We start from the raw sequence: 27,683 nt of genomic DNA, 5'->3' as shown, positions 1-27,683 counted from the left end.
TGTCCTCCTGAGCCTGGCGCCGATACTATACTGCTCTTTTATCTTCTATATACCCTGTCCTCGGTACTAAGGAATTAGTACCAAGGTACTGTAGTGGGTGGCAGCCGGCAACCCAAACCATTTCACTCCACGCATAACCTCGGAGGAGCGCCGTTGATCCCTTACCTTTTTCCATTGTGCTCCTTCACATGTTATGGCCCACAATTTATTTTTTGAGCCAGCATCTCCTCTATAATTCCTGAGCCAGACAGCAGTTCTTGTTGCGTTGTCAAGGGCTGTAGACCTTGCAGTCATTTTCACTATGTCTGCTGTAGTGTCTGCCATAAAATGTATTGCTTGTTTGTGCATGGACATAGAGGAGATAAGATATTCTCTTGGAGTACCTGCTGCAAGATGATTTTCTAGCTGGTTAAGCTAAAGGCTCAGAGATCTAGCAGTGCAGATGGCAGCACTTCCTGGCCTCAGAATGGCAGTTGTGGTTTCACAAGAACGTTTTAGGAAACCTTCTGCTCTCTAAGCATAACAATATCTACAAAGGGAAGAGAGAATTTTTTTGACATTTTTGCCACTGGTGCATCAACTTTGGGGATGTCGTCCCAAAGTTCAGCTTCTGCTTCTGACACAGGATATTTGCATTTAAACACTTTTGAGACACAAAACGTATTAACCAGTAATGGAAGGATCCAGAAAAAAAGAGCATCTAACGGCTTAATGGATCAGAAAGACGTATCTTTTTCTTCCAGAACCTGGAACATTTGATCTTGGATAGACAGACACCTTCCATACCCATGGTCGTACAGATAGTTTTAAGCAGTGTTACCTTGTCATCAGGGAGACAAAATGGTTGACCTAAGGTGTTATCAGAGCAATCAAAGTCAATTATCTCCCCTTCATGGTAGGAGAAAGGCCCTGCCACGGCCAAAGTGGAGAGTAGGGAAAGATGAGCGAAATCAGTCGGTGATAACCGTGAATCAATAGCAGATTCACCGCTTTTCTAAGAAGGGTCTTTAAATTATCCAAGGAGGGGGGTCAATCCGCAGTCACAATCATCTCAATGCATATCTTACAGAGGTTTCTTAAAGGCAAAAGACAAGGATCTTCTGCAAACTGGAGGATAAATCTTTCCCCTAATAGTATACACATATATAAAAAATGAAACAGGCGTCCCTTATACCCACAACATACAGGTACAAGGTGGAAGGGACAGAGGAGAGACTTTACCAGGCATTTATCAGGGGCAAACATGCTGTTGTGCTATAAAGTTCAGGATAGCAATTAGCATACTACTGCAGATGGGAGGCACTTTAATTATTTAAATTTGGCGCCAAAACACGGAATCCCGCTGCAGCTACGCTCCCTGACATCTCTGGGCAATCGGAGCTCGCTGTGACGACAAAGTGCGTAACGTCCCCTTCCATTTACGCTGGAGAGGGGATCCGTACATCGCTTCCCTCCATGATATAGCGGTGAAAGGGGCCCGGGGCAGCCTCTCATGTGAGGACTTATGCCAAAGAACGGGAGAGGCTGTAACTGCCTGAGAAACCCATCTACTACGCAGCCCTCCAACCGCAGTGGGGAGACACCAGGCTGTGTGAAGCACAGGCGAGCAGTGACCGGCTTCTTCCTCACGTCCCCAATGTACAGGTAACAACTGAAGCAGGTTACATAGTTGATAAGGTTGAAAATAGACAAAGGTCCGTCAAGTCCAACCTATAATCCTACCATCTTAATCCAGAGACAGGCAACCCATGAGGTTGACACCAATTGCCTCATTATGGTATAAATTCCTCCCCGACTCCATCTCCAGAATCTAGTACTCATAAGCTGTAATATTAGATTTTTCAAGAAAGGCATCAAGGCCCTTCTTGAAGTTGTTCAAAGAATCAACCATCACAACATCCTGTGGCAGAGAGTTCCATAGTCCCACTGCTCTCACAGTAAAGAATCCCAGTCTGTGACGGTGGTGAAACCTTTTCTCCTCTAGACGTAGAGGATGCCCCCTTGTCCTCGTTACAGGCCTAGGTGTAAAAAGATCATTAGAAAGATCTCTGTACTGTCCAGTTATATATTTGTACATTGTAATTAGATCGCCCCTAAGCCGTCTTTTTTCTAAACGGAATAGCCCCAAATTAGATAACCTTCCTTAGTACTGCAACCCGCCCATTCACTTAATTACCTTGGTCGCCCACTTTGCACCAGTTTCAGTTCAGCCATGTCCTTCTTATACATAGGTGCCAAAAATTGTACACTATATTCCATATGCGGTCTGACTAGTGATTTGTATAAAGGAAAAACTATGTTCTTGTCATGAGCATCTATGCCTCTTTTGATGCATCCCATGACTTTATTTGCCTTGGCAGCAGCTGCCTGGCACTGGTTGCTAAAGGTAAATGTACTGTCCACGAATATCCCAAAATCTTTATCAGTGGTAGCTTTACCCAGTGTTTTACCATTTAATGCATAATTGTAAAATCGGTTTCCTCTGCCCAAGGGCATAACCTTACATTTATGCACATTAAAATTAACTTGCCATTTTTCTGCCCAAACCTCCAGCTTCCACAAATCCCTCTGTAGTATTACATTATCCTCCTCTGTGTTGATTAGGAGGGACCCTTTTATGGAAAAACTCCTCGTTGTTTCCTGTCCCTGGGTGCCGCTGTGGAGGTGTTGGTGTGCAGTGTTCTTTCCCTAACACCTCACCCCACCTGTGGAGCATGGTGAAGGGAACATCATGGTTTAGGGCTGCTTTCCTGCCTCGGGTCCTGGATGCCTAGTATTAAAACATTTTTCAGAAGAATGTAAGGGCAGCAGTCCTTTACCTCATCATTGGGTGATGCTACAAACCAATGACCCAAAGCACATAAGTAAATCCGCTAAAGAATGGTTAATAAGCAACTAAACTTTTAAAAATCTTTTGACATGTCATAGTGACATGACAGAACTTTGATCAGTGGAGGTCCGAGCACTGAGACCCCCACCGATCGCTAAAACGATTCTGATCGGCTTTCATCTGAGCAGTGTACGGGCTCAATAGAAAGTCAATGAGTCCGTACATCGCTCGCTTGGTTTTCCGAGGAAAGACGATCAGAAATTAGGCGGCACAAAATTCACTCGCTGCAAACATTTGCCTTATGTCCACCTTATTGTCCTTCCACCACTCATTCAACTATCTTTTTGACCACCTACAATCTGGACCATACCACACTACTGAAATGCCCCTAACCAAAGTCACTAATAATCTGTTAACAGCTAGCAAAAGTCTCACGACATAACTCTGTGCTCCTTCTTCTAAACCTGCTCACTGCGTTTGATATAATCGATAACTCTCTCCTGTTCCAAATTTTCTCGTCCCTTGACATCAGACTTGGCCCTCTCCTGCATCTCTTCACACCTCACTAACAATACATTTAGCGTCCCCCACTTGTACACCACCTCCTCTTCTCAACATCTCTGTGTTGTCCATCAAGGCTCTGCCTTGGAAACCTTGCTCTTCTTCATCTATACCTTAGGCCTTGGACAACTCAAAATCCCATTGGTTTCAATACCACTTTCATGCCAACAACACACAAATATACCTCTCTAGCACTGAAGTTATTGCTCTGTTACCCAGGGTCTCAGTGAGTCTATCAGTTATATCCTACTCCTCTCGCTTCCTAAAACTCAACATGGAGAAAAGGGAATTGATCAGCTTTCCCCATCTCACTCAACCCTCTTACTAGAACTATCAAACACAGTTAATGGCTACAGACTTTCCCCAGTCTCACAACACTGCGGCTTTGGGCTTGCGGCTTAGATTCCATCCTATCCTTTAGACCACACATCCAAACCTTCATCTCCTGCCACTTCCACCACAAAAACTTTTCTTGAATCATACTTTTTTCTCAACCCGGAATTAAAAAAAGATACTTGTATGTGTGTGAAAGTGATTAGAATATGTTTAAAAGATAACATTTTGCATGGACTCCATTTTGTATGGTAGGCATCCATTTTGGATCGTTGGAATTCATCTTTTGGCCTGAAGGAGCCATCTTGAGATTAATAAGTAAAAAGTAATATGTCAGCAGATGTCTTGAAGCAATTCTATGTTATGTGTTCTTGAATTGAATGTTTTATTACTCTTGTGAGGAGCAGATCAAATAGCCTTGGCCGAATGAACAATGACATTGTTTACCATGAGGGAAGGGGATTCAGCCCTCTGTTTAAATGATTTAATCTTATCTGCAGTCTCCATTCTCTAGTGAGATAAGAAGGAGACAAATTAACTTGTGTCTCTGAAATGTGTGTCTTCCCATGGGACAAGGTTCAGGCCACCTGGGGCTTGGAGGGTGAAGAATTATTATGATGCATTGAAATATTCTCATTGGCTGAATCAGAGTCATTATCATATTGTAGATGATTGGCTGAAACCAAAGCCGGCACCTTTCCTGTCATTATACTTATATACTTGTTTGGAACAATAAAGAGCAGAGAAGGATTTTGAGCACACAAGCATGGTCTCTTGTGTCGTCTTTTCTCTCAGATATATATATCTATCACCTATGAATTGGAAGCTGGATAAATCACTGGAGGGCGGGTATCGGTTGACATACCCATTACAAATTTCAGTCTAATATATTTTGGCCCATGATTGCGTTAACAATGTGCCTTTATCGTATCCCGCATAGACTACTGAAACCTCCTTCTCTGTGGCCTCCTAACACTCTTACAGCCCTCCAATCCATCCTTAACTCTGCTGCCAGGTTAATCTACATCTCGCGCCCCACCCCTCCTCTCTGTCAGTCCATTTACAGGCTACCCATTGCCCAGCAAAACTATTTCAAAATACTAACCCTGTTCACAATCTGTACCCTCCATTCATCTTTGATCTATTCTCCAGATACGTCCCCACACGTAATGTCGATCCTCATAAGACTTTCTTTTACTTCTCTGCTCTCATTTGCTCCTCACATCGTCGGCTTCAAGATTTATCCCATGCATCCCCATACTGTGGAACTTGACGCAACTCATCAGATTCACTCACACCATTCAAACTTTCAAAGGCAACCTGAAAACTCACCTACACTACCGGATGAATAGATTTTACCCTCACAAGCTATCTCCTAGACCCTTCCTTCCTAGATCGTCAGCCAAACCGTTCGCTTCGCCGCAACAAGAACTAGGGCTGCCGATCGGCAGCTGGAGGCCTGAGGAAGGTTACTTTGTAAAAGTAGTAAAACAAAAAAACTACATTAAATTGGCATTGCCATCATACACACTCGTAGAATAATTGTCAACAGAAAAAAATAAGTTCATCCTCTTGGAAAGTGAGGAGGCTAAAATTGGATGTGTCCTTAAGGAGTTAAAATAAATAGATAATAATAATAGGGTTTTCTGCGGCATACTAATGAAGTATGTATTTGTGCAAAACTGAAAAAGTTCACAGAACTAACATCAATAATCATGGTGGCTGTGGCTCCACAAAGATAATAGGAAAGAAAGTCACAAGCTGTTGCAGTCCAGTTTTGACATCCTCCAGCAGGCCTGCAAAACACAGAAATGCAGATACAGTTATAATAATTATATGATAAAGTTACATAGCAAAGAAAGGGTGAAGAGGGCTAAATAGAACCAAACACCCTCTTACACAAGCATTATGGTACACAGCATGGCCTTCTTAGAAACAGAAGGTATTTACATACTTAAAGTGTAACTAAACTTGGTGGGGGGGATCGAAGCACTGAGACCCCCACTGATTGCTAAAACGAAGCTGCAGAAGTGCCCAGGTGAGCACTGAGCCTATTCGTTTCTGATCGGCTTTTCTCAGAAAGCCAAGCAGTAGGTGTACAGGTTCAAAGGTTTTCTATTGAGTCCATTTACCAATTGCTTGGCTTTACAGAAACCAAGCGTCTCAGCGCTCACCCGAGTGCTTCTGCCGCTTTATTTTAGCGATCGGTGGGGGTCTCAGTGCTCGGACCCCCACCGATCAAAACGTCTCACATGTCAGCAGTTTTTTTAAAGTTTAATTACCCTTTAACTCCAGCATATATCCGCACAACAGGGAAGTAAATCCTTATTCAGGGATAGAGGGTGGAGACATGCAAGTTGTTCCTTTCTGACTCCTAGTGGCCAACTATGCATCCAGAACTGCTAGTGTGTAGCACAGATAGAGCCCGGACTTATTAGGCTGTATCTATATACCAGTAGTCCTAAAAGCATAGTTGGCCCCCACTGGCAGATAGGAACAATTTGCATGTCTGAAACCATTTGAGGAGCAAAAGAGGAGATCAAAGCAGAAGATCTTGGGAGTACCGTAAGGTCAGACCCCCACCAATCAAACATTGTTCACCTATCCTGTGAATACGTGATAAATAATGATTATGGAAAACTCATGTAAAGCACTGTGCCTTACCTAGAGGCTAGATGACTTACATTTTAGATAGGATGATCGCACGGGCACACCAGCTCTGCCCATGTGATCAACAGCGAAAGCACGTCTGTTTATCTTCTGCTGTGACGGCCATTTTACCCCTTAGATACCGTGGTCAATTGCGACTGCGGCATATAAAGCAGTGAAACAGAACAGTGAAAAAAAACATTGCAAAGAAACCAAAGGCAGAATTGCTTTTTTTCCATTTCCACTGTAAAAATAAAACGTAATAAGAAAAGTTACTAAATAAATCTGCTACCCAAAATTGTGGCAATACAAACTACAACTTATCCCCTAAAAATAAGCGTAGTCTGAAAAAGGATTGCTCATTTCACACAGCCTTTTATTCAGGCGAATTTTCTAGTGTAAAACGCTCATATTACGCTTCGAAATACACCACAAAACAGCTTTCAATGGGAAATACACTGTGTAGTTCATATGGTGTATTTTTTTCTCCGAATGAAAAAACACGTCGTAAAACCAGCCTTCGCATAAACGTTTAATAAGCGGATTTTCCATTGAGACTTACAAAAAACAACCTCTGAAAAAAACGATTCAAAAAAGTCTGAATTCAGAATCTGTTTTCTTTCTAAATCAGCCTCGTATTTTTCTGCCTAAAACATATATGCCATGTGAACATAGTCTTAGGGTCCAAAATAGGCCAGACCTTAAGGGGTTAAAAACAAAGCGCTGTACTCTTAGGCGGGATTCACACGACCGGGTCGTTCCCGAGCCCGAGTGTCGGCCGGTAAAATCGGCCATTTTGCCCGGCCGGTTTGCATTAAGTTTTGCATCCGTGCCGGGCCGGGCAGATCCGGACAGTGACATCAGCGGCAACTCCTGAAGGGGAATCCCCATGTGTTCAGGGATTCCGCTTCAGGAGTTTCCCCTGATGTCACTGCCAAGATATGGACAGAGACATCAAGCGCTCTGTCCAGGAGCGGAATCCCCGAAAACACGGGGATTCCGCTCCTTCAAGGAGCTAAAGTGCGGCTAGCACATAGAGCGGGGAGATACCTCCCCGCTCTGCTATAGTGGCGTCGCTACAGTAGTAGCAGCCGCAGCTGCTAGCGGCGCCATCGAAGGTGTCGCCGGGCCAGGGTGCTTTTCAAGCAGGGGAAGGGAGCCAGCGCAGCGCTCCCTTCCACCTGCTGTACACCCCGGCCCTGCCACACAGTGTACAGCGATGCCATTCGTCAGAATGGCATCAACTCCTCCTCCTCACATGCACTCTGCGCTGTGAGGAGGAGGAGATAGAGCGCAAGCTCCGGAAAACCCGGCCATCACTCGGGACACATCCCGGTGATGGCCGTGTATTACCCGGCCCCATAGACTTCTATGGGAGCCGGGCGAAGATAGAGCATGTCCTATTTTTTGACGGCCGGTTTTTCCGGCCGTCAAAAAATCGGTCGTGTGAATAGCCCCATTAGGGGTCTATTATTCCTAATGCAGCCGGGTTATTAACGGCCGGCACCCGGCCGGGAAACTCTGCCGTGTGAATGAGGCCTAAATGCATGGACGTGCTGTGTTCTACAGAGGGTAGAAAAAACCCAAAAGGTAGGTAGCACTCAAAGGGTGAGGATAAATCAACTGATTTATTTCAGGCTGCGACGTTTTGGCTTGTATTTACCCCTTAATGACCGAGCCATTTTTAATTCCAAGAGCCACAACTTTTTCATTTTTCTGAAATGGTGCGGCGCGAGGGCTTATTATTTGCAGGAGGAGTTGTAGTTTCTAATGGAACCATTTAACCCCTTCCCGATATTTGCCATATGGATACGTCATGGAAAGCCAGTGCTTTCCGCATTTTGCTGTATCCAAATGACAAATGATGGACACTAGCTCAGGAGATGAGTCGGTGCCATCATCGCCGGATGTCAGCGGTGCATTACAGCTGACATCCGGCTGTAATAGTGGGGACCGAAATTAGCTTCGATCCCCCCATTAACCCCTTAAATGCAACGGACAAAAGCGATTGCGGCATTTAAGTTGTTTGCAGCTCATCGGAAGCCCTGCAATGGCAACCGAAGGCCTAATACTGGCCTCCCGATCTTCCTAGCACAGAAGCCTTCCAGCGCCTACCCGGAGGCGGGGCCTGAAAGACTTCCGTAGCCGACGGCAAGATGGCGCCGGCTCAGGAGCTGAGCTGGCGTCATCAGCGGTGGATGTCAGCTGGATGTTACAGCTGACATCCACCTGTAACAGCAGAAACCGGAGCTAGCTTCGATTCCTGCCATTAACCCCTTAGATGCAGCGATCGCTGCATCTTAGAGGTTGCTAGCAGATCGGCAGCCCTGCCATGCAGTCAGGGCTGGCGACTGCTGCTATGGCAACAGGAGACCTAACAATGGCCTCCTGCTCTGCCATTACAGAAGCCGATTAGGGGAGGCGAAGCCTAGTCTGCTTGATGTCCATGAATGACTGACAGATTTAATACATTGCACCACATAGGTAGTGCAATGTATTAGAAAAAACAAATCTGAAAATTGGACTTTTTTTTTTTTTTAAATTTACTCTTTAAAAAAAAAAAAAAAAGACCATATAATAAAAGTTTCAAGTAATAAAATAAAACACAATCGCCCTTTTTCCCTTATCCGGTCCTTTAATATTGAAAAAAAGAAATAAACCATAAATATTTGGTATCACCGCATCTGTAAAGGCCGGAACTATAAAAATATTATGTTATTTATTCCACGTGTTGAACGGCGTAAAAAACAACTATACCAGAATCTCTCTTTTTTGGTCACTTTGCCCTACAAATATTGGACTAAAAAGTGAACAAAAAGTCACATGTATCCAAAAATGGTACCTATAAAAACTATAGCTCGTCTCGCAAAAAACAAGACCTGATACAGCTCCGTCGACAAAAAAATTAAACCGTTATGGTTCTCACAACTTGGCGATAGAAAAAATACATTCTTTTTACAAAAGTAGTTTTATTGTGCAAAATGTTGCAAAACGTAATAAAGTGATATAAATTAGGTATCGCCAGAATCGTACTGACCCGCAGAATAAAGTTAACATGTAATTTATAACGCATGGTGAATGCTGTATAAAAAAAACTAAAAAACTATGCCAGAATTGCAGATTTTTGGTAATCTTGCCTCTGAAAAAATAGGATAAATAGTGATCAAAAAAAAAAAATCTAAAAAAATCGCATGTACCCCAAAATGGTACCAATGGAAAGTACTGTTCGTTCCGCAAAAAAACAGTCCTCATACCACTACGTCTTTGAAAAAATAAAATTAGTTAAGGCTCCAATACATTAGGAAATAAAAAACTATGCAGTTGTGACTGAGGGGAACATTTCTTCTGTTTCAAGAGGCGAATTATCAAAGCCCTAAAATCAGGGAACCAGGAAGGGGAGGGCCCAAACATAATCGTCTGGAAGCGAGGACACCTTTATTATACCAGGACAACACTACCCAGCAAAATTCCCAAACCGCAAAGGTGCGGAGTGTGGACCAAAAGGGGGATAAGTAAGGACATTTATCAGTGCGACACCGGCCTGTGCAGAAAGGATTGAGCACAGCGTAATACACATCTATGGATTATTTAAAGTTTTTTTTTTAACCCAATTATACCACCTTACTATGCCCCTGATGTACTCTGCCCGGCTTACATGTGCCCCCACATTATAAACGGAAACACCTGCAATACTCAATCAAAACTACTACCTAGCAAACCTAGCAAATCCATGCTCCAAAAGCCAAATGGTGCTCCCTCCGCACTCAATCCTACAGTGTGCCCAAACGGCAGTTTAGTTCCACATATATGGCATCGCCAAACCCAGGAGAACCCTTTTAACAATTTTTGGGGTGTGTGTGTCCAATGGCACAACATATTTCCCACTAAAATTAAAATTTTTACTTTGCACCATCCGTAGCACAATCATTTATGGAAAAGTCCTGTAGGGTGAAAATGCCCACTACACACCTTAATAAATGCCTTGAGGGGTTTAGTTTCCAAAATGGGGTCACTCCTCTGGGTTTTTTTTTTATTATTTCACATCAGAGCCTCTGCAATTGTGGACCAATACTTTGTAAAGAACCAAATTAGGCCCCAATTTTACATGGTACTCTTTCACTCCTGAGCCTGATCAAATGTCCAGGCAAAAGATTAGGGCCACATGTAGGGCGTTTCTAAAACCGGGAAACAACATAATAATTAGAGAGCTGTCTTTTCATGGTGGCACAAGCTGGGCACCACATATTGGCACATCTATGGAAAAAAAAATCGCATTTTTACTCTGCAACATTGAGTGCACACTAATTTCTGCAAAACACCTGCGGGGTTAACATGCCCACTACACCCCTAGGTGAAGACCTTGAGGGTTGTAGTTTCCAAAATGTGGTTACTTCTGGGGGGCTTCCATGGTTTTGTTCCCACAGGGGCTTTGCAAATGCGACCAGAAACCAATCCAGCAAAATCTGCACTCCAAAAGCCAAATGCCGCTCCTTCTCTTCTGAGCCCTGCCGTGTGCCCAAACAGCAGTTTATGACCACATATGGGGTATTTCTGTACTCCAGAGAAGTTGCTTTACAAATGCTGGGATTCTTTTTTCCCTTCATTTGTTGAGGAAATGAAAAATTTTGCGCTAATGCTACGTCTTATTGTAGAAAAGGGATTGTTTTATTTTCACTGCCCAATTCTAATAAATTCTATGAAACACTTGTGGGGTCAAAATGCTCACTACACCCCTAGATGGATTCCTCAAGGGGTGTAGTTTTCTCAATGGAGTCACTTTTTGGCTGGTTTCATTGTTTTGTCCCCTCAGGGGCTTTGCAAATGCAACATGGCCTCCGCAAACCATTCCTGCTAAATATGATCTCCAAAACCCAAAGTGCGCTCTTTCCCTTCTAAGCCCTGCTGTGTGTCTAAACAGCCGTTTATTACCACATGTGGGGTATTGTTTTACTCGGGAGAAATTGCTTTACAAATTTTGTGGTGCTTTTTCTCCTTTAGTCCTTGTGGAAATTAGAAAAAAATAGCTAAACCTAAATTTTCTTTGAAAAAATGATGTAGATTTTAATTTTCACGGCCTACTTCCAATAATTTCTGCAAAAAAACTGTGCTGGCAAAATGCTCACTATACCCAGAGAAAATTTCCTTGAGGTGGGTAGTTACCCAAATGGGGTCACTTTTGGGGGTATTTCCACTGTTTTGGCACTGCAAGAGCCCTTCAATCCTGACATGGTGCCTAAAATATATTCTAATAAAAAGGAGGCCCCAAAATCCACTAGGGGCTCCTTTGCTTCTGAGGCCTGTGCTTCAGTCCATTACCACACTAGAGCCACATGTGGGATAGTTCCTAAATCTGCAGAACCTGGGCAATAACACTGCTTATGCCTCTGCCTTTCCCTTGGACCCGATTTTGGGCTGCTTCTTTGGGAAAGATGATATTAGTGCTGGAGCTGTTGGCACTATTGAGCATTACTGCTGGAGTTGCTGGTTCAAGTCAGCATTATGTATTGAGTACCGTTTATGGAGTGCTATCTCTGTTTATTGTCGGTTGCTGGATGCCCCTCAGATGATCGTCTGTTGTCGATTTGAACTACAATTGATCACCCTTGGTCGCAGGATGTCACAGGAGGAGGCTGGATACTGGACGCTGTGACTGTTACTGCTGCTACATGTATAGTAGCTTCTCACTACATAAGGATTTTGGATTTAGTCTGAAAAAACTCTGAAATTGCTAAAGCAAGAAAAAAAAAAAGTGGTGGTTGGCGGTTTTACAGCTAAAGCTAAGTATTAAATAAAAACAATAACAATTCTTTAATCTTTTATTATATTGTGGTTCGTGGGTGTCAGCAGTATGCAACAAATACGCAGACTGTGAGATAAAGTAAAGCTGGGAGAAGCGAATATGACACGGCAGACAGCGACTAGGAAGGGTAAATCGTCCATGCCTACTCCAGTCACCACGCCTGTAATAGCTGAAGAGTGGATAAAGTTAAAGAGGCAGCTGCCGCAAAACTGGGTCGATTTACATTGGTATCCCCAGCTGCGTTTCTAAATAAAAAAGGGGCTTTGAAGGAGGCAGAAGGGAGAGATCAGGAGAAGACTTTGGGAGAGTCAAGCAGTAGTAAAAAAAAGAAATGGCTTGTGTAATGGTAGATAAGAGTGCTGAATTGGAAGATAGGAAGGGTGATGGAGTGGTATCTCTGGAGATTACTGAGAAAGGACCTCCTAGTTTGACGGATATCTTAACGGCTGTTAACCAAAGTAACGCGTCAATAAGTTTGGTTATTGCCAGGTGGGTACACTGGGGGAGCAGGTGAGCTTTTTAAGGAACAGTATGTTCAAGTATAAAGAGCACATGGAAAATGTGGAAGCTAGAACTTCTCAGCTGGAAGATACAGTAGATGTGTTACAAAAAGAAATGATCTCTCTAAAAGAAAGTAATAAAGACATGAAGCTGAAAATTATAGACCTGGAGAATAGGTCTAGAAGAGATAATTTGACATTTCTAGGTTTCCCAGAGGGGGTGAAAAGCTCTGACATCATTTCGTTTTTGAAAAGGTGGATTACAGACAGAATGGGAGAAGAGGAATTTTCTATTTCCAATTTTATAGAGAGAGCACATAGAGTTCCAGTGGGACGGATCATTCTTGGAAACAGACAGACAGATATTAATAAAACGTGGTGTCATCTAAAGATACAGATATTGTCAGAGCACAGTTACGATATGTGATGAATATGGAATTTGAAGGGCAGAAAATTATGTTTTTTTCCAGATTATGCTGTGGAGACACAAAAACATTGTGCAAAGTTCATTGGGACAAAAAAAAGTGTTGTGAGAACATGGGGTTAAATACTCAATGTTTCCCGCTAAACTGAAAATAATCTGGAAGGATTCATTTCTGGTTTTTTTCTGATCCAGAAGAGGCTAAGGAATGGGCGGCTGTGAATTTAAAATCAAATGAGTAGGGGGAGGCAGTTAGTGTATGAGGCAGGAGTATAATGGTTGGTGCGTAGTTCTAAAAAAAGTAATAAAATAAATTTACTGAAAGTAAATCATAAAAAGTTGCATGGAGTTCGTGAAAAGGAGTCTGTTTAGTGATACTTGGTATTGTACTAAATGGGCTATGTAAGGGAGGGTTGTGTTTTTTTTCATCTTTTAATTTTATATATATTATTTTTTTTTGTCTCCACTTATTTTTCCCTCTTCTGTTTGTCATCCCCATAATAGGTAGTATCTATGCTTAAATGGTGCAGGCAAATGGGATAAGAATTCTCTCTTGGAATATTAGAGGTATGGGCTCTAATTTAAAAAGGGTTGCTATATGTGAACTTATTAGGAATTTTCTCCCTTGATGCTTGTAAGGCATTTGACACTGTAGAGTGGAATTTTATATGGGCAGTCCTCGAGAGGATGGGTTTTGGCTCCAGATTTATTTAGTGGATTAAACTTTTGCATGCAAACCCGAAAGCTCGAGTAACAGTCAATGGAGTAGTCCCCAGAGATTTTAAGATTGAACAGGATACAAGACAGGGTTGTCCCGTATCACCTTTGCTCTAACCTTCGATTATGGAAGCCCTGGCAGTAATCATACGTGAAGATAGGAGTATAGTTGGCTTTGAGTATGGAGACGCTATCGAAAAAATCTCTCTCTACGCAGATGATGTTTTGTTATATATGAGTTCTTCCCACTCTATAAATAGAGTTATTGAGATATTTGAATGGTATGGATCATTTTCAGGGTTCTAAAAATTAATTGGGACAAATCTGCCTGTTTGAGGATTCATCAAATGGATAATTTTTCTCTCGGGCAAAATTTTCTCCCTGCCATAGTTGGTCTTCAGGAGACCCATCTTGATAAAAACTCACTTCATGTAATAGAAAAAAAACTAGGCACAGAAATCTTTCCACTCCGTATTTTCCGCTCATTCAAGAGGTGTATCAATTTTGACAAAGATATTCGAGTGGAGATTATCTCAGTTAAGACTCAGAGGGAAGATTTGTGATCTTGCGTTGTTCTTTGCATGACGTAAGGTCGTGGTAAGAAAGTGGAACTATTATATATGGGCCATTTGTTTCTATGGTATTAGTGCATAGAAATGAGCACAATGAATGTAGGTTGTTGGTTTCAGATCATGTTGCTAATATTTATTGCTGTATGCAGGGTATATGCGTTATGTACAGTTGTTTTTCTTTGTATTTGAAATTTGTCTTAAAAATAAAAGAAGACTTGGGGAAAAAAAATATTGAGTTGCATTTCTCTGGTAAAACTTTGTGTTACAAAAAAAAGTGCATTAAAAATGAATTTCTGCAAAAAATAAAAATAAAAATGTAATTTGTAAATTTCACCTCTAATTTGCTTTAATTCCTGTGAAACGTCTAAGGGGTTAAGAAACTTTTTAAATTCTTGAGGAATTCACCTAGGGGTGTAGTGAGCAATTTGACCCCACAGGTGTTTCATAGAATTTATTAGAATTGGGCAGCGAAAATAAAAACAATCCTTCTTCAATAAGACGTAGCTTTAGCTCAAAGTTTTTCATTTTCTCAACAAATAAAGCAAAAAAAGAACCAAACATTTGTAAAGCAATTTCTCCCGAGTACGGCAATACCCCATATGTGGTCATAAACTGCTGTTTGGGCACACAGTAGGGCTCAGAAGGGAAGGAGCAGCATTTGGAGTGCAGATTTTGCTGGATTGGTTTCTGGGCGCCTGTGGGACCAAAACAGTGGAAACCCCCCAGAAGTGACCACATTTTGGAACCTACACCCCTCAATGCATTCACCTAGGGGTGTAGTGAGCATGTTAACCCCACAGGTGTTTTGTAGAAATTAGTGTGAACTCAATGTTGCAGAGTGAAAATGGGATTTTTTCCATAGATATGCCAATATGTGGTGCCCAGCTTGTGCCACCATAACAAGACAGCTCTCTAATTATTATGCGGTGTTTGCTGGTTTTAGAAACACCCTACATGGGGAAAAAATCTTTTGCCTGGACATTTGACAGGGCTCAAGAGTGAAAGAGAACCATGCGAAATTGAGGCCTAATTTGGCAATTTACAAAGTATTGGTTCACAATTGCAGAGGCTCAGATGTGAAATAATAAAAAGAAACCCCTGTGAAGTGACCCCATTTTGGAAGCTACACCCCTCAAGGCATTTATTAAGAGGTGTAGTGAGCATTTTTACCCCTCAGGTCTTTTCCATAAATGAATGCGCTGCGGATAGTGCAATTTATAAATTTATATTTTTCCCTAGATATGACATTTCAGTGGCAAATATGTCATGCCCAGCTTATGCCACTAGAGACACATCCAAAAAATGCTAAAAGGGTTCTCCCGTATTTTGTTTTGAGTTTTACTGGTCTTTCCGTTTATAATGTGGGGGTACATCTAAGTCGGGCAGAGTATATCAGGGGCATAGTCAGGTGGCATAATAATGGGGTAAAAAAACAATAAAATAATCCATAGATGTGTGTTACGCTGTGGTCAATCCTTTCTGCACAGGCACAGGTGTCGCACTGATATATGTCCTTCCTTATCCCCCTTTTGGTCCACACTCCGCACCGTTGCAGTTTGGGGCATTTTGCTGGGAAAGTGTTGTCCTGGTATAATACGGGCACCGTCGCTTCCAGCAGATATGTTTGGGCCCCCCCTTCCCGGTTCCCTCATTTTAGGGCCTCGCCTCTTCAAACAGAAGAAATGTTCCCCTCGGACCTGCACAACTGCATATTTTTCTTTCCTGACTTATTGGAGCCTTAACTAATTTTATTTTTTCATAGACGTAGCGGTATGAGGGCTGTTTTTTGCGGGATGAGCTGCAGTTATTAGGGGTACCATTTTGGGGTACATGCGACTTTTTGATCACTTTTTATCCTATTTTTTGGGAGACCAGGTATACAGCGTTCACCATGCGTTATAAATTACATGTTAACTTTATTCTGCGGGTCAGTATGATTCCGGCGATACCTAATTTCTAGCACTTTTTTATGTTTTACAACATTTTGCACAATAAAATTACTTTTGTAAAAATAATGTATTTTTTCTGTCGGGAAGTTGTGAGAACCATAACTTTTTAGTCGACGGAGCTGTATGAGGGCTTGTTTTTTGCGAGACGAGTAATAGTTTTTATAGGTACCATTTTTGGATACGTGCTACGTTCTGATCACTTTTTATTCCAATATTTGTAGGTCAAAGTGAACAAAACACAGAAATTCTGATATCGTTTTTTTACTGTTTTCTTTACGCTGTTCACCGCGTACAGTAAATATAATTTTAAATCTGGCCGTTACAGGTCACGGCAATACCAAATACGTATGGTTTATTTTATTTTTTTCAATAATAAAGGACTTGATAAGGTAAGAGGGTGATTGTGTTTTATTTTATTACTTTAAACGTTTATTATGTTTCCAAAGGTTTTTTTTCCCCCACTTTATTTCAATTCCCACTAGGGGACTTGAAGGTCCAACTGTCAGTTTTTTTTTTTCTAATACATTGCACTACATACGTAGGGGAGGGGCCTAATCAGCTTCAGTAATGGCAGAGAAGGCGGCCATTGGGTCTCCTGTTGCCATAGCAGCAGTCGCCAGTCCTTATTGCCTGTCAAGGCTGCCGATCTTCTAGCAACCGCTAAGATGCAGCGATCACTGCATGGAAGGGGTCAATGGCAGGGATTGGAGCTAGCTCCGGTTCCTGCCGTTACAGGTTGATGTCAGCTGTAGCATAAAGCTGACATCCACCGCTGATGACGTCAGCTCAGCTCCTAAACAAGGTCCATCTTGCCGGCGGCTACGGAAGCCGTTCAGGCTCCGCCGCCGGGCGGGTCCCGAATGGCTTGCATGCTAGGCACTCCGAGAGGCCAGTAATATGCCTCCGGTTGCCATTGCAGCCACCAGAACCCCCGTCAATTTCATTGCTGGGGTTCCGATGAGCTGAAAACACCTTAAATGCAGTGATCGCGTTTGAGCGCTGTATTTAAGGGGTTAATGGCAGGGATCAAAGCTAATTTCGGTCCCCGCCATTACAGCTGGATGTCAGCTATAAGATACCGCTGACATCCGGCGATGATGGAACCGGCTCAGCTTCTGAGCCGATGCCATGCATTTGGCATATGGATACGGCAAAATGCGGGAAGCACTAGCTTTAGATGACGTATCCATACGGCATCCATGTCGGGAAGGGTTAATTACCAACAATTTTGTGTGGTATGACTGCTTGTCTTACAAGCAGATACATTTAAATTTAGAAAAATGCTAATTTTTTGCTGAATTTGGGTGTTTTTCACAATTAAATACTGAATGTATCGAGCAAATTTTGCCTGTAACACAAAGTTCAATGTGTCACAACAAAACTATCTCAGAATCGCTTGGATAGGTAAAAGCGTTGCGAAGTTATCACCACATAAAGTGAAACATGTCAGATTTGAAAAAGGAGGTTCTGTCAGGAAGGTCAAAAGTGGCCAAAGAGGGAAGGGGTAAAGTACCATATAATGTGCTGGGAAACGGAAAAATTAATTCTTTACGGGCAGAAATTGTAAAGAACTGTGATTACTACATTTTTGGGATTTTCGTTTTTACAGCTTTCACCGTACGGTAAAAACAACAACTTAACTCTATTCTGCGGCTCAATACAATTACGGTGATACCAAATTTATATAGGTTTTTTATATTTTATTGCTTTAAAAAATAAACTTTTTGTTAAAAAAACCAAAATTGTTTTGTTTCACCACATTCTTAGCGCAATAACTTTTATTTTTCCGTGGATTGAGCGGTGTGAGTGCTTATTTTTTGCGGGACGAGCTGTCGTTTTTATTAGTATCATTCTTTGGTACGTAAATCTTTTTGATCACTTTTCATTAAAAATGTTTTGCGTGCTAAGGTAACCAAAAAACAGCGATTTTGGTGTCTTACATTTGTTACGGCGTTCACCATGCACATTAAATAACGCTGTATTGTATTAGTACAGGCTTTTACGGATGCAGCGATACCAATTTTGTTTATTTTTTAAATTATTTTAGAGGAAAAAATTGGAAAAGGTTTTTTCTTTAACTTAATTTTTTTTCCCCTACGAATAACTTTATTAAACTTTTTTTTCTACACCACTTATTAGTCCCTCTAGGGGACTTCAACCAGCGATCATCAGATCACTGGTACAATATAGTGCAATACTAATGTATTGCCGTATATCGTGATTTTCAGGCAGACAAAAGGCAGCCCTGGGGACTTTCATGACAAATATTGGCACCCCCGATCGCGGTGTGGAGGTGCCGATGAGCTGTCGAAGGGGGCCACCCCCTCTCTATAATGCCTCAGATGCTGCGGTCGCGACTGACACCCGCAAGTTATGGAGGGCGCTCAGCCCGTGAGCACCCTCCATACCTCCCTATGACGCATTATCAAGTACATGTACGTGATAACGCGTCAAGCGTTTGTCCACTACTGGACAACTGATGACCTATAAACTGGATAGGCCATCAGTATATCATTGGTGCCGGTCTGACAGCCGGACCCCACACCGATCAGCTGCTCCGGTGGCCTGCGGGCACCAGATGTTATTGCTCATTATGCGATGGTACGGAGCCGGAAGTCGTTGGCTCTGTACATTGCATGGCGGCCGTCCTGCAAAACTGCAGCTTTTCTCCTATTCACTTGAATAGGAGCAGACCTGCGGTACTGCAACTTGGCTGCTATTCCGTGACCATGTGCTTCCGGAATGTACGTCCATTTCCCAGTGGCAGCAAGAGCAGCTTTTAATGGTGCGGGTTCCAGGTGTCGGACCCGCCCCGATGATATACTGATGACCTATCCGGTTGATAGGTTATCAGTTGTCCGGAAGTGCACAACTCTTAAGCCTTTATCAAGCATGGATGATAATGTCTTAATAGAAGGTGAAACTTCGCACCCTGGAATAAATCACTGGTGAATTATCCCTACCCTTTGGGTGCTGCCTACTTTTTCTTTCTACTATGTATTTGGGGGATTATTGGTACCATGGCCCTGGTCTGGCGTGCACCATAAGGCTTTAAATTAAGTTGGAGGAGTGCTATTCCAGTTTTCTATTTCCAGGTTCTCCAGAGGAAGAGATGATCTTTGTAGCTGCTCCCTACTCTAGCTAATAGTGTATCTGAAAATGGGTTTTCTAAGCCGTATTCCCCCTTTAAAACAAATATATTACATAACACAAATATAGTACATAACACAAAATCAACCATAATATAATTGATAAATTTGGGCTCTTGAATAATAAGCACTTTAAAATGTTAAAACATACTGTATATCCATGAGAGAGCACTCCAGACACATGGTGCCATATATACTAAGGCTTTCATCTAATGTTCTTAAGTTTGTGACATCTGTGACTTCCTGAACACCGAAGTCATAACAAAACACCTGAAAAAAATAAAATAAAAGATAGCAAATTCATAGTAGGAAGAATGCAAGTGACTGTCAAATAGACAAATGAAGTGACAAGAAAAACTCCTGAAAATTAGAGTGTAGTACTGTATTCCATGCTAGCTGTGGTAAATGGTTCTGTTGGTTTTCAGCTGTAACAGTACATTGTGCCAGACAAAAGACCACACAGCTCACTCACTGCAGCAAGGTAAAAAAAAATACAAAAAAATTACAGCGTACCTCCGCTTTCACTGAAAAAAGATTATAGCGCAGGAGTGAGCACAATAATAGTTTTTCTTAATAACTTGTATTTACTGATTCTGCTTCTATTAGTAGAATGGAAGTGCTGCCGGCAGCTCTTCACTCTGCAGTAGGAGACGGAGCGTCCGGCTCGTCTGCATGACTCCTGTATGCATAACGGTCGATTGTGCTGGGTTCTCTAGCGCTGGCGACCATTCTGCAATAGAGAGCCATGCAGACTATCAGGACTCTCTGTCTTCTACTGCAGAGTGATGAGCTGCTGGCAGCACGGTCTATAGACAGTCCGCGTGTTGCGGTTTGAAGCAGAAACGGTAATACAAGTTATTATTAAAAGCAATCATTGTGCTCACTCCTGCTCTATAATCGTTTTTCAGTGAAAGTGGAGGTACGCTTTAAAGGGGTTATCCGGTTTCTTTTTTAAATGATCTATAACCCCTTATCCGCAACTGGAGACACTAATAGACAGCCGATATCACGCTACAATGGCCGTGATCGGAGCCGTTTAACATCTTAGATTCCCAGTTGTCAATTTATTTTTACATTTCTAGGAGGAATAACAGAAATGGCACAACATAGAGTTATAAGAAAATACAATCCAGAATTGTTATTTTATGGGGAATACAAGTAATTACTTAAATAGATATGTTGAGAGGTGACAGGAAAAAACCCTGCATAAAATAATGTCCAAATGGCTTTTATTTATTTTTCATACCCCCCAAAATAATAAAAACCGTTCTAATAAAAATATGACTTGTCCCCAAAACATTTTCCCCACGAAATGTGCCGTTATTGTGCAAAAGTACAGACTCCTAGAATAAATGTAAAATGCAAAAAAACAATGGCACTATACATATATGTACTTAAAATTCTGCTCATACTGTCCTTATACCAGCGCAGCAATATGCAATAGCTGCATTGCCATGTCAGTTACAAGGTCTAGCAATTTCCAAAATTACTCCATGATGTGGCTGTTTGGTGCTTACAATGGATGTGTAGAAATGTCAATTACAAAGTCCAACATTAGCACAATTACTCCACCTACGGAAGTGGGTAATGCATCTCCCTGGTGTTCACAGCACAAGTGCTCCACCTATAGAAGGTAAAAATGCATCTCCTAGGTGTTCACAGTCATCTATGATAGCACAAGTACTCCACCTATAGAAAGGGGTATTGTGAAACTTTGATGTCCCCAGTAATCTGTGATAACTCCTAGTGCTTCAGCTATAGAAAGGAGTAATGCGAATCCTTTGCCCCCCCCCCCCCCTTGCCCTACTCACGAGTCTAAAAGGGGGAAGGCAGAGGAAGCCAGTGCTGTAAGGGCACTGGAGTAGAAAAAGAGATCCACACACACTGCTCCAGAAAGGTGCAGCCTAGTGACCTTCATGGCAGCCGGGACTTAAATCAGATGATGCAACTGGATCACTTGGTCGCACACCGCTCATGAGGAGATGGGGGCAGCACAGTGCGGCCTATTAGGAACCAGAGCATGAAATTTTATGCCGCATACCCACCGTGGTCGAGTGCTGCTTGCTGAAATTCGAAGTCGTTGGGGCAGAGTGCGGCCGAGCAGGCAGCAGTGGCATAAATGATAGAATAGACCGGCAGACCTCAAGAAGCTGGGCCGCAAATTGTAGCATTAGCCAAGCCGCGTTGCCAACGGAGTAACAGCGTGATTATGTCACCACTTTAAGCCCAACCCCCACTCGGAGACAACATGAAGGTTATGTCGTCCCTGTTAACCACCTAAGAATAATATAATCAGACAAGACCAACAAAAGCAGAGAAGTCTGCCTCCCACTGACACCAAGCTAAACCTGATTAGCTGCAGGAGGGATAAAGCATGGTAGGAAGAGTCAAGGTCATCTGTGTCATTAAAGAGGCTCTGTCACCAGATTTTCAAACCCCTATCTCGTATTGCAGCAGATCGGCGCTGCAATGTAGATAAGAGTAAAGTTTTTTTTTTAAACGAGCATTTTTGGCCAAGTTATGACCATTTTTATATTTATGCAAATGAGCCTTTCTTGAGTACAACTGGGCGTGTTTAAAGTTAAGTCCAAGTGGGCGTGTATTGTGTTCGTTACATCTGGGCGTTTTTACTTGTTTTACTAGCTGGGCGTTGTGAATAGAAGTGTATGATGCTGACGAATCAGCATCATCCACTTCTCTTCGTTACCACCCAGCTTCTGGCAGTGCACAGACACACAGCGTGTCCTCGCAAGATCACGCTGTGACGTCACTCACTTCCTCCCACAGGAACTTCATCGCGTCGGATGAGCGAGGACACGCTGTGTGTCTGTGCACTGCCAGAAGCTGGGTGGTAACGAAGAGAAGTGGATGATGCTGATTCGTCAGCATCATACACTTCTATTCACAACGCCCAGCTAGTAAAACAAGTAAAAACGCCCAGATGTACATACACAATACACGCCCCGTTGTACTTAAGAAAGCCTCATTTGCATAAATATAAAAATGGTCATAACTTGGCCAAAAATGCTCGTTTTTGAAAAAAAAAAAAAACGTTACTGTAATCTACATTGCAGCGCCGATCTGCTGCAATAGGAGATAGGGGTTTGAAAATCTGGTGACAGAGCCTCTTTAATGACACGGAAGGGAAAAATGACTTACTAGCACCACAGTTGTTGTCCCCCTCCTTAACAGTGCCAGCCACACAGTGTTGTCCGTAACATCGCCATCTACACAGTGTCCATCATAAGTGCCAGAAACACAGTGCACCATCAGCATTTACAATGCTGTTTCCAATGCCACTCTCATGGGCAGTACTGCTGTCAGGCGCCTAGGCAAATAAGAGGCCTAAACTCACAAGTGGGCTGCCACCCACCCACTATCTACCAGTTGCTGCTGCAATTAAGTTTTACTTATAAAATGCAAGGGCAATGATAGGCAACCCTGGTTTCCCACATGGCGTGCTCTACTTTATGTAAATGAACAGTTCCCAATTAGCATTCTGTTCCCCTACCCCAGGGACCCACTAAATATATATATATATATATATATATCAAAATCAGTGGGATGGAAGTTGATAGATAGTGTGTGTTCAGGGGGCATGACCTTTTGCATCTATGGGGCCCAGATACACTTTACGGACAAACATATTGGGACACCTCCACATTACTCCTACAGCAGTTTTTCTGACATTCCATTACAAATCCATACACAGCAATATTGAGTTGGTCCCCCCTTTGCAGCTAAAACAGCTTCCACTCTTCTGGGGGCTTTCTACGAGTGTGTCTGTGGGAACTTTTGCACATATATCCAGAAGAGCATTTGTGAGGTCAGACACTGATGTTGGATGAGAGGGTCTGGCTCACAATCTTTGTTCTAGTTCATCTCAAAGGTGTTTGATGTCGTTGAGGTCAGGGCGCTGTGCGGGCTAGTCAAGGTCTTCTACACCAAACTCACCAACCTAGCCTTTATGGACTTTGCTTGGTGCACTGGGGCAGTCCTGCTGGAAAAGAGATGGACTTTCACCATACGGTTTCCACAAAGTTGGAAGAATACAGTTGTCCAAATTGCTTTATTCTGCTGAAGCTAAGTTTTCTGTTCATTGGAACTAAGAGGCCTAAACCAACCCCTAAAAGAAAAAACCCATAGCATTATCCCTCCGCCACAAAACTTTACAGTTGGCACAATGCAGTCAGGCCGGTTACGTTCTCCTGGTATTCGCCAAACCGAGGTTCGTCCTGCCAGACTGCCACATAGAGAAGCGTGATTCATCACTCCTCAGAACACTTTTCCACTGCTTCAATGTCCAGAGGCGGCTGCTTTACATCACCCCATCCAACGCTTGGATTGCGTTTGGTGATGTAAGACTTGTATGTAGATGCTCGTCCATTGAAAAAATCCACGACATAAACCTCTTGGCGCATCATTTTTCTGCAATGTTAATGCCAGAGGAGGTTTGGAACTCTGCAGAGCGTTGGCGACTTCTATGCCCCTCAGTACTGTAACCCGCACTGTATCTTCGCGAGGTCTAACACTTTGTGGCCGAGTTGCTGTGGTTCCTAAACACTTTCACTTTGCAATAATACTTACATGTACCTTCTAAGACCTGCAGTGAGATCTGTGATCAGTGCAGGGAAAAGAGAATGGAGCTGCTGTCTATAGAAGACAATTGGTTCTCTGCATTAGAAGAATTCGACTGTCATTTGACAGCCAAGTTTTCATAATTATTAGGACAAAGACAAGAATGTCTATCCTGATGTTTGGGGGCTGCACAGAATGGCATCGTAGGATGCAAGTTGTGCATTTCTGGCTGCTAAATGAAATCTGTCCCATGTCTAGTGGTGAGTGATGAGAATGAATTTGCTACACGGTAAGTTTAGAAAAGTTACAACACAATACTGAATTAACAAGAGATTTATTTACAGGTTGACGTGTTCTTCAGAAAATAGGTAGTTCATTAAAGGGGTTGTCCAGGAAGGATGTGGTTTTCAAGTGAATAAGTGCAGAGCTGCAGTAACCCAGCATGGCCGCTATACATTGTACGGAGCCTTTTGCTTCTGGCAGCGATCACTGCATAACTTCCGGTTCCCTAAGACAGCCAGAACAGCTGATCGGTGCAGGGTCCGGCTGTTGGACCCCCACTGATCATATACTGATGACCTATCCTGTGGATAGTTCATCAGTATAAAAAGCCACCCCCTGCCTGGACATCTCCTTTAAGGGTAGGGCTCCGAGGCGACTTTTGGTCACGCGACAGTTGTGGGTTGCTGCCACTGTCGTGTGAATTTGTTGATGGAAAACACTAGGGAAACATTGAGGTTGAATGACTGATGTAACCCGCAATTTTTCAACAAAACTTACCTCAACGAGACTGTCTGATATTATGTTTTTAATATTCCCACGCCTCCAATTTTTATCAGACTGAAGATGAACTGCGACCTGCATATTGACTTGCCATTGTACAGCCTCTGGCTTTGAGTTCTCATACCGCTCAAACATGTTGGATTGCAAACTAGAATCCCCATAAAAATTCAGGAAAAGGAATAAAAATAAATTCACGTAAATCAATGTAAAAAAACATTACACAGACAATTTCTATATGCAGAATAGTGGATTAAAGGGGGTTTCTCATTCATTATGATAATTTATCACCTATCCAGAGTATAGGTGACAAATGTCAGACAGGTTGGGGTCTGACCCCCCACCAATCCCAAGAACAAGGGGTCTCAAAGTACTCTACATGAATGGAAAGGGACTGTGCATGCTTAGCAAACGCTCTATTCACTATCTATGACACATTTTTGTTTTTTAAATTTTTTCAAGCATGACAGATCTTATTTACCTGTAGTCACCAAAGGTTTACACTAAAAGGCCACATTTCTGCTAGGATTAGAGACTACATCTTGATGGAAGCAAACTATATCTGATTTACTATATTATGCTACCCATCTGTATGTATGAACTGATAACACTAAGTTTCTGATGGGTTTTCCAGCATTATGTAAATAAACGTAAATCACCGTTTAAATGAAAAATTCTACAACTTTCTAATATACTTTGCGTTTCAAATCCTTACCATTTTTTTGTTGTCGGTGAATGAGATCATGCTTAAAATCATTCACAGGTTGCAGACCTGTACATACCTAGTCCTGCTTTCAGCTAAGAATTGAATACAGCCTAGGCCAGGGGTCTCGAACTCGGCCGGGTAAATGGGTCGCACATAGAAAAAATGTGAAGTTGACGGGCCGCATTACTTTCAAATTTGATAAAATACAATAGTATTGTTAATCAATTAGTTATTCAAACTACGATAACAATACTACATTACTATAATAGCGGTAGGTTTAAACTTCAACTCCACGTGCTTAACAAACCAGTTTAAGTGTCGCTAGATGCAGTCTGGCTGCTCAGTTGGCAGACACAAGAATATCAAAATTGGGCAGGCCCTTCTTAGATAGTGACACACACACACACACGTAAATAGCTCAATTGGGGCTTCCTCTTGGAGTGGAATCCCCAGCCAGAGCATTGCTGGGTATTCCTATGCTGGAAGAGACCGTGGCTTTAGACAGTGACATCAGGGGATCTTCCTGCACCGGAATGTGATGTCAGGGGCAACCCCACAGCCGGAGTACAAGAGCAAAGTACTAGTATAGGCTCTGCTCTGTCACTCTGGTGAAGCCCCTGACATCATTGTCCATATATGGGCAACCCCAGAGCCAGAGTCCCGGGCAGAGCGCTAGTAGCGCTCTTCCTGGGACTCCAGCTCTGCTCCTGACATCACTGTCCATATATGGACAGTGATGTCAGGGCCTTCCTCAAAGCTGGAGTCCCGGAGCAGAGCGCTAGTATAAGCTCTGCTCTGGGACGTCATGAAGGAGCGCCAGCACACTCCTCCTTCGGCCTGCTCTCTCCTATTCAGAGGGAGCTACAGTGCCCAACGGGCCGCAGATTACAACCTCAGGGCCCGCATGCGGCCTGCGTGTTTGAGAACCCTGGTCTAGGCAATGCTCTGTGAGCTAAATACATCAGCAGCAGTGACAAAAATCTCATAAAATTGGCTACCATGTTTTAGTCTGGAGTCCAGGCTGCTTTGCTCACAGAGGATTGCCTATACTGGATACAATTCTCAGCTGAGAGCAGGACTAGATCTGTATGGATGTAAACAAGTGTTCTCATTCACCAACAGCAAACAAATGTCTAGAACAGGAGTCTAAAGCACACGGCCCACGGGCCGCATGCGGCCCCTGGGGCTGTCATCTGCGGGACACAGAGCCAGGCTCTGCTCTGGGACTCTGTGGAATTCCCTCACATCACTGTCCATATATGGACAGTGTATCAGGGTCTTCCCCAAAGCGGAGACCCGGGCAGAGCGCTAGTATCGGCTCTGCTCCGGGACTCTGTGGAATTCCCCGACATCGGTGCCCATGTTTGGACACACGATGTTTGGGACTTCCCCAGAGCCGGAGTCCCGGGCAGAGAGCTAGTATAGGCTCTGCTCTGGGACTCTGAGGAAGCCTCTGACATCGCTGTCCATACTTCGACAATGATGTCAGGGGCTTCCCCAGAGCAGGAGTCCCAGTGATGTCAGGAGCACAGCTGGAGTCCCAGGAAGAGCCTACTAGCGCTCTGCCCGGGACTCCAGCTCTGGGGCTGCCCCTGACATCTCTGTCCATATATAGACAGTGATGGCAGGAGCAGAGCTGGAATTCCCGGCAAAGTGCTAGAAGCGGCTCTGCTCCGGGACTCCAGCTGTGCTCCTGACATCACTGGGACTCCTGCTCTGGGAAAGCCCCTGACCTCATTGTCAATGTATGGACAGCGATGTCAGAGGCTTCCTCAAAGTCCCTGACATCACTGCGGCAGCATCCGCAGAGGGCACTGCGGCAGCAATGTAGTATTATTATAGTAATAAAGTGTTATAGTAGTTCAAATAACGAATTGATTAACAATAATTTTGGATTGTATCAAATTCGAAAGTAATGCGACCCGTGAACTTCCCATTTTTTTCTATATGTGGCCCACTTACCTGGCCGAGTTTGAGACCCCTGGTCTAGAAAATGGCGATGAACACAAAGTATATTACAAATTGTAGAACTTTTACATTTATATAGTTATTAAAAGGGCATTCTCGTTTCAGCAAATAAATGTTATTCTTTGTATTATGAAAGGTTCCATTTGAAGAATTGATAATGAAAGCATATT

The 27,683-nt window shown here is 42.9% G+C and overlaps 1 protein-coding gene across 7 annotated transcripts in view; it reads right to left on the bottom strand.

The window, feature by feature from the left end:
• RNF17 (ring finger protein 17) overlaps window positions 1–27,683 on the bottom strand; it is a 318,008-nt gene that overhangs the window by 108,235 nt on the left and 182,090 nt on the right. For all 7 annotated transcript variants that reach the window (XM_075851603.1, XM_075851604.1, XM_075851605.1 and 4 more), the window contains 3 exons: window positions 24,840–24,990; window positions 19,633–19,751; window positions 5,430–5,520 (listed from right to left, as the gene is read on the bottom strand). In XM_075851603.1, the coding sequence (XP_075707718.1) occupies window positions 5,430–5,520; window positions 19,633–19,751; window positions 24,840–24,990 (361 nt within the window). The remainder of the gene's footprint in view (window positions 1–5,429; window positions 5,521–19,632; window positions 19,752–24,839; window positions 24,991–27,683) is intronic.

Source organism: Rhinoderma darwinii, chromosome 2 (assembly GCF_050947455.1).
Source record: "Rhinoderma darwinii isolate aRhiDar2 chromosome 2, aRhiDar2.hap1, whole genome shotgun sequence".
NCBI lineage: Eukaryota > Metazoa > Chordata > Amphibia > Anura > Rhinodermatidae > Rhinoderma > Rhinoderma darwinii.
The sequence above is the reverse complement of the archived record's forward strand: the minus strand, read 5'-3'. Positions and strand labels throughout refer to the sequence as shown.